The following is an 8,194-nucleotide window of genomic DNA, read 5'->3' as shown; positions in this document are numbered from 1 at the left end:
ATAAACTAAAAAAAAGTGTTATTTGTTATTATATCCAAAATTAAAAATATTAAGTTATTAAGAGCCATTGTGAAAGGCCCAAAGAGCCACAGGTTGCAGACCCCTGAGCTAGAAAGTTATTTTTTAGTTTAAGAGTCAAGTAAGATAGATACTGCTAGTAAGATATTGACTCAATAGAACCCCAGTTTAAACCATTTAAACTATCTATAGGAACTGAAAAAGAACTACAATATGCACAGCTAGCATTATAGCTAAAAGTAAAGTTAAATATCTGAGAGCTACTGTGATGGAACTGGGCTCAGTGATATGGTCTCTATCTATAAATTGATTGGATCAGTTTGCTTCTTTCTCTCATTAGATCACCATAACAACCAGTTCAGATAAGATATGCTCCAGTTCATTCTTTATCATCAACATCTATCACCACTGTTCCTGGTGTGCAGTGCTGAAAAGCCCTCTTGAACAGACGAAATGATCCTTATATCCTGCTTCATCACCTTAAAATGCTGCCTCACTCTTTCACAATGGAACTTTGAAATACACACACATATGTATGTGTGTGTGTGTGTGTGTGTGTGTGTATATATATCAGCTGATTCTCAGCTCATGTGTGAAGCCAGCAGATCCTGCTGCAGAGAGTTCACAGTAAGCAGAGACACTGCCTAGGAACACCAGTGTCTCATACATAGAGACACTTCTATATATGAATATTAATATGCAGACACTGTGTAAGTGAGAAACGTTCTGTTGCTGCAGAGAAGAGAGCCCCCAGGGTCTGTGAGGGTTTAGATGGCTGCTAGTCATGATGCAAAAGCATTATTTAGATCTTCTGTGGTACATTCATCTCAGCACAGATTCATTTTCATCAGTCTCTTTTAGCATTATGGAGTCGTTTTGACTAATTTATTCTCATAAAAGGTTGATTTGTTTACATGAAACATGTGAGGTTGTGTCCAAACTGGGTTTTCCATGTCCCAGTTTACTCTAGAATGTGTATCTCTACAAAGTCATTGAACTCTCTATGATGAGTTCAATGACTACAAGGTGCCCATGTACTGTAGAAGTAAGATAAGCCCATATCATCATCCTTCCTCCACCGTACTCTAAACATCTCAGCTTTGCTCTCATAACTCTCAGGTCAATGTTCCAGGGATGTTCAGGTTCATTCAGATGCAGCTTTGTAAACCCAAGATTGTTCCGCCATTTTCTTTTTTAGTGAGAACTGGCTTTATCTTCCAACCCCTCTTATCAAGTCCATTCTTCTTCTGACTGTCCTCTCATGAACTTTGACCCTGAACATGCAGACTGTTGCCTATAGTCAGAGACAGAGCTCTTACATATGTAGTTTGTCTGACCTTGGACAATCACAGTTACCAAACTTGGTAACAATTTCACATGTTTCCCTCTTGAAAATAATTGTGTCATTAAAGACTGACAGTTTGAAAATGGCTTCATCAACCTTCTGTTAATGAAGTTTATTTGACTAAACAGCATGTTGTTTCTAATTTCCCTCTGTTGCAGTTTTTCAGTCTTTCAATGTTTGTTTTGTCTCTATTTTCAAAAATAATCCTCAGCATGTTTCACCAGTTACAGTTTCTGGGATCAGAGTTAGAGCTGGAGTAGTTTAGGCAGGAATCAACCGTTAATTACACTACAGCGTTAGGTACATACAGAAACCATCAGTAAATGACCTGAACTGTTTTCACATATTAAGATTTGACATTAATATTTAATTTGTCTTCCATTCACAACATGTGACTTCCAACTAAAACAGGTCCAGGTTCAGTCCATTTCCACCCTCGTCTTCAGGATTGATTGGATACAGTCAGTGATTGCCCAGATGGCTGACTGAATATTTACTTTGGATCCAGTTTCTTTGTAGAAGCCGAACCTCTCTTCTCCACCAGGAGCCCGGGGTTCTGCATGTCTGTCCTGCTACAGAGCAAATAGAGACAAACTGTGCCATCAATCCCAGCTTTGTCACCTTGTGATCATGTCATGACTACACTCCTCCTCTTCCTCCTTGTAACTGAAACGGGGTTAATGCCGTTCATTCTGGTATCAAGAGATTTCCTCCCAGTTCTTTCTCTGGAAGTAACTCCGTCCTTCATGGCTGGGGTCCAGCAGGGTCTCCTATGAAGGGGGACATGTCCTCCTGACTGAAGGAGGTCGTACAGGAGGTAGCAACAAAATACCACAGGAGATTTAGTTGCAAACAATTATTTATTAACTTGAGATTTTTTATTTTATTTTTACCTTTTGAATAATTTCAGTCCGATTAAAGAATGGATGTGATATTCCTTTAATTCAAAACTACTTTATTTATCCCAAAGAGAATAACTTGTATCATCCAAGTATCTTGAAATTGCTGTTGTGGATGGTGATGCTGTGGACAGGAAGGATCTCCAGTAGCAATCAGTCTTGTAATGAATCTGAAAAGCCCTCTGACTGAAGACGGTTGCTGTGCCACAGTTACATGACTGTTATGACACTTTAACAGCTCACAGCTAACAGCAGAGATGATATTGTTACAACCAGCAGTTGTTAGCAGGCTCTACTAATCCACCTCATTTGCGTTTGCTGCTCTTCTTTGAATCTCTGTCTGGCTGTACGGTTAGAGATATGCTGAAGTTGGGGATCCTTGTTTTTCATGATGGTTTGAACTTCTTCCTCCTCTCTCTGCTCCTGCTCTGTATCCAAAAGTCTCCTTTTCACCTCCTCTGGGGTCATAGTTCAGGTGTTATTTGAGCTTTTGAAATGCTAATCAGTTGCTCCCAGAGGTAAAAACGATACCCTTTTGCCATAGTTATGCAGCAACTTTCTGAAAGTAAAAGCTAAAATTCTTCCAGCAGCACAACATCCAAAGCCAGACAGGAACTGCTGCCCAAACATGCAGCATTCGTCCAAATAAATATCAAATCAAATCAAACTTTAGAAAAACAAATTAGAACTAACAGCACAGCTGCCACCATGAGCAGCACAATTCTAGAACTACTCATATTTGCACATATTGCCATTAAATGTGTCTGGATCAATAGAAAAGCAGAGTCTGAGGCAAATCCAGCTAACGGCTAACATTGTGCAAGAATATCATTTCATGAGAATACTGCTGATGTAGAAGCAGCATTCTGAGCCAAAACACAGTGAATAATACAATGTGGACTGATTTACATGATGGAAAATCTAAAAGCAGACATATTATTTTATTAACATGCTGTCATCTGTTTGAAGATACACATTCTGCCTCTTGGCTCTTTGTGTTTACCCAATCAAATGAGTGTACTGTTCAGGTAGGAGCCAGTTCCTGTGATGTGCGATCAGCAGTCAGCCAGCTGGTAGAGCAACCTGTGGCTCACATTACATCTCTATTTCCAGACAGGATGTCCCCTGGCCTGCATGCAGAACACTGACACCTCATTATGTAACATGGATTTAGAACAAAGCTGGGCTAACAAGTAGACGTCTTTTTAACCAGAGTAGTGCTTTAAACTTGATGACTGGAAAAGAAGCAAAGTTATTGTAGAAAACCAGGTGAGTGTGCGGTTTATTCATTGGCACCGGTGGGATCCTCTCATGTCCTGGTTTCATTGGACTTCTATTACCTTAGGGTTCAAAGCCAAAGAACATTACGCAAGCAGCCATTTTTACTGCCTTCTTAATCTGTCCTCTGACTGCCGAATGCCTGACATATCAGAGCCAACCCATATATGAAACGTGTACAGAAGCATATATCAACACAGCTAGACGCTGTGGCATTCCAGAGATGCACCGGAGCATAAAAAAGTTACTACAAAATGGTTTAAATTGTTGTTTTAAACAACTAAACTGTTTGGTTTAAGCAACCAAACAGAGAAGCTATGTAATTCTCTGATTGGTAGCAGGTGGAAGATGAGTCAGCATGATGAAGAAACCCCAACTAGCTACTGGCTAACATGAAGACAGTTCTCCCAGGTTTCATAATCAGAATTAAAATATGTTAGAATGAAACTGACCACATTGTCCCAGTTGTACTGAGGCTGGGTCAGTATGATTATTCTACAGTGTACCACATTAGACAGGATATACATTCAGAAATAAGCTGCATAAACAAGTTTCCCCAACTTCCAGAACTGAGTTTGTCTACGGACGGGTCAGTCAGATCAGGGTTCCACCAGGGTCACAGTCACTGATGATTTCTGAACCTGGTGGACGTCAGGCGCAGGCTGGCCAGTCAGCAACAGGGGAACTCAACATAGTCAGGAAACGCGCCCGGTGGCGAGAGTTTCTGTGTGTTCTGCAAACATCAGCTTAGGGTCCAAAAGGTCTGCCTTTTATTTGAACAAGCAAGAGAGAAAGATTCAATTACAGTTTCACCTAACTGTGTCTAACTGGGTTTATCCTGAAGTATCATTAGACCACAGCTGGAGCAATGTGGACAAGACACACTTGCTAATGAGAGGTTTTATTTAAAATGTTGAAAGTATATTTGTCATCTGTAAAACAAGAGTACTCTGACTCCATCTCTAACACTGACAAACTTGATCTGTCCCATAATCATCTCTTGTTGGAGGATTCTGTTAGAGTCACTTAGCTCTCTATGAGAGGCAGAGCAGAATTATCTGGCTCCTAATAGCTACACCTGCCAAGAGGAAGAATGATGGGTCATTGCTGCAGCTTTCAACTCAGCATCTTCAGCTTTTCAGTAAAACGTCAACCCTGGCCAAGTCAGATGACATAGTCCTCAACTGGAACCAGGAGGACTGCTCCATCCAGGTCAGGGGTCAAAGTTTATGCATCTTAATGGAATGTTCACAAATGATGGGAGACTTTGGACCAGGATATGTCCTGGAACCCTCCCTTTTATTCTGGTCCCACTGGGAGGAGACCCAGATCTTAGTGGAGGGACTGTACATGTCTTCTGGTCTGTCAGAATGAGTTGGAGTCCTGCTGGGTAAGGAATGTTTGGGTTTTCCTTCTGGAATTGTCATGTGATTGGATCTCCGATCACATGACTTTATCTCCAACAGAAGTCCAGGTAACAGCAAATAACGACTTCTTTCAGTTCAGGAAAACACAAAGAACGCCAACAAACTTTACTATCCAGAACATTATTTTACCTGTTAGAACTCCTACAAAATAAAAAACACTGATGAGACCACTGGAGCACTGTTCTTTTAATAAGACCTATAATCTGTCCTGTAGGAGAAATAGTAGCATGGAGGTAAGAAGGAGGACATCTGGGTCAAAGGTAAGGCCAATAGAAATGGGGTGGTTGGGTTGCCTTTGCTCCACAGAATTGCAGTAAAAGCAGCTGTGTTCTGGTTAAAGTTCAGACCCAGAGATATGGCTCATGCAGGGACAGGACCATCTCTTACTATCAAGAAATAGTGTTTTAGAATGTTATGCTGTCACCTACTGGGCAAACTGCAGAACGTTTTGCTTAAAGGCCACAATACGCTTAAGGTTGGTGGCGTTTGATCCGTTTATCTTCCTATTTGATGCCAGCCAAACGGCTCTGGTCACAGAGAACATTAACAACAGAGGGGATTTTAGACTACTTGGCTTTCTACCATGGCCTGGGGAGCATCACAATAATACAAAAACTAAAAGTCTTTTATGGTCTGAATGAGTTCTATATTTCTCCTGTTCTATATTTCTGTTGTTTACATGAATGTGCACCAACCCTGAAGCCAGCCAATCACTGAACAGATGTTGAGAACAGATAAATGTGTGGATGTAACAAAACTTTATCCAGCTGAAGGAAAACTGAAGTTCTCTTTGGACCTCAAGAGAGACGATCTAGAGTCAACACAGCTTCAGTTTTACAAACTAGAAACTAGAGATTAGACTGAAATCTGGGTGTAGTGATGAACTCTGACCTGAACTTTCAGACACATAAAGACGGTTACAAAGCTGGCCTTCTATCACCTGAAGAAGAAGAACATTTTCAGGATTAAAGGACTAATGCCTCAGCAAGATCTAGAGAAACTCATCCATGATGTGTTTATTTTTAGTCACATTGATTACTGCAACAGTGTCTTTACAGGTTTGACTAAAAATGTCTGACTTGTAAAGGTCTAACTTTACAGGTTTTTTAGTCAGCAAACTAAAAAAGTCAGCTGACCAGCCAAAGGTTGCAGCTGACTGATACAATAACCTACTGACTAGGTTATTTCATCTTTCATATTTTTATTTTTCATAATTTAGTAAAAGTCAGTTTTTCCTTTGACAAAAAAGTTTGTCAAAACTCCCCCAAAACATTTATTCAAAGCAACAAAAGGGTAAAATATCCAAAGGACTAAATACTTTTTATATGAACTGTAGATATTAAATATGTGAAAAAAGCAACTTCAATGCATTAAATTAGGGACCCTCACTTGTACATGAGGATCAGCTTACAAAAGGTTTTCCTGGTGTCAACTGGCTCTTTGGTTTGTTTGAGTTTGTCTGTAGAAAACCTCGACCTTCAACCGAGCCAACGCACTGGAGATAACCTTGGACCCTGAAAAAAGAACCACATCATTTACTAACATCTTGTACTGCTGTGCTAAAATCCTGTAGCCATCCAAACCTTTAACACAAAGCTAATGTGAAACGAGCTCAATATGTTACATCAGCACACTGGGCTGGCAGTCACTTTAATTTAAGCCAACGTTTTAAAAAGTGACACTTTCCAAACTCCAGAATTTCTGATTAAAGTGACTTTTATGAGAGTGTGCTGAAGAGGCCAGAGGCACAAAGTGCTGCCCTTTCCCCACATGTTGCTGCACACTGTTAGTCAGTTGGCTAACTAATGGCTACTACATTTTTTCCTCACTAATCTATTTATACTGAAAGTTATTGTGTCATGAAACTCTTATAACTTTAAAATGTTGTGACTTACAATGAATATCCTTTATTTTCCCCATCACAGTTTTATTTTGTGACTTTGTACATTAAAAGATAACATTACAAAAAATAGATGCAGTCCAACTGATGTTTACTGTCAACCTGAAGCAGGACAGACAGACTGTCTGCTTCATCTTTCAAAGGAAGTTTCTGTTGGAAAATATTCTTATGCAAAATCTGTAGAAGCTCCAAAAGTCAAATCCAAGCACCGACTGCACAACGCCCTCTCCTGATTGGTTCTGCTCTGCGTGAGCCCACTGAGGAGTCCTTTTGGTTTCCAGGGGCAACACCATCTACAACACTCACATTAAACACCATCTCTATACACAGGCCAACAGGAAAGAACAGAAGGGAAGAAAATATGAACAATCATGAGTAAACACTGCTATACCTGGTTACAGTTTTAGTTAAAGCAGCAGTGGCTCATGTTAACTGCAGCCTCACACTTTGAGTGTACAGGAAGTGGTGGGCTGACCCTTTGTTTGGGTTTTGGCTTGAAAAGATTGTGCAGCATGAAATATTCCCAAAGCAAAAGAACAAAGAGCAAAGAATAACTGAACTCCGTCTGTTTGAATCAGGAAGATAAAATAGTAGTCATGCTTCTTTGCGTACATTTGTATGCCCCAAAATAGATCCAGAAAAGAGATAATGAGGGTTATTTAAGGTTAAACTCAGACTATGCTGCCCACTGGCTTTCACTTGATAGTCACACAAGGTGGTCAAACGGTGGGAGTAGTTTGATCAGCAGATGGCAGATTGGCAGATCAGAACCAACAGTCCAGAGAAAGATTAAAAGATCTTCTTCTTCTTGCCCTTGTCAATGGTCCTGCAGAAACCAGAGCAAAAATGCAGACTTACAACTCAACACATTTATCAGTCATCTGATCTAAATCCTGATGAGGACAGAGCATTGCTATAGGGATCAAACATAAATCTGCAGTAACTTTTATAAAAATATATTTCTTATAACATGAGACATGGATCTGTGAAAAGATGGATCTCCTCCTCCCTGTGGTCCTACTGCCATCTACAGAAATGCACCGCTCCTGCTCAGAAACATCGTGATAGACTGCATAATAAATGAATTGTACAGATATACTTTTGAGAGAATAGATATTGTGGCATGAAAGGAAAGCTAAATGTATAAATATTTATTTGGTGGGGCATAAATGGATTTTACATTCTAGACTGAAATGCACTATGTAGGTCAACACCAATAATCTCCACACTCAGACTGTCTGAAAATGCTATGTGCAATATCTTTATTGACTGTCTTAATTGTTCATTGTTTTTGTTGGTGCCTCATATATATATATATATATATATA

At 39.9% G+C, this 8,194-nt stretch overlaps 1 protein-coding gene across 2 annotated transcripts in view; it reads right to left on the bottom strand.

Annotated features, from left to right (window-relative positions):
• Positions 1-6,851: 6,851 nt before the first annotated feature.
• LOC103142400 (septin-7-like) overlaps positions 6,852-8,194 on the bottom strand; it is a 33,263-nt gene continuing 31,920 nt past the window's right edge. For both annotated transcript variants that reach the window (XM_007558446.2, XM_007558447.2), the window contains one exon: positions 6,852-7,693. In XM_007558446.2, coding sequence (XP_007558508.1) covers positions 7,657-7,693 — 37 coding nt within the window. In that variant the 3' untranslated portion in view covers positions 6,852-7,656. The remainder of the gene's footprint in view (positions 7,694-8,194) is intronic.

The sequence above is a fragment of the Poecilia formosa genome, unplaced genomic scaffold, assembly GCF_000485575.1.
Source record: "Poecilia formosa unplaced genomic scaffold, Poecilia_formosa-5.1.2 Scaffold96, whole genome shotgun sequence".
NCBI classification, from domain to species: Eukaryota; Metazoa; Chordata; class Actinopteri; order Cyprinodontiformes; family Poeciliidae; genus Poecilia; species Poecilia formosa.
Note: the sequence above shows the minus strand (reverse complement) of the source record. Positions and strands in the feature narration are given on the sequence as shown.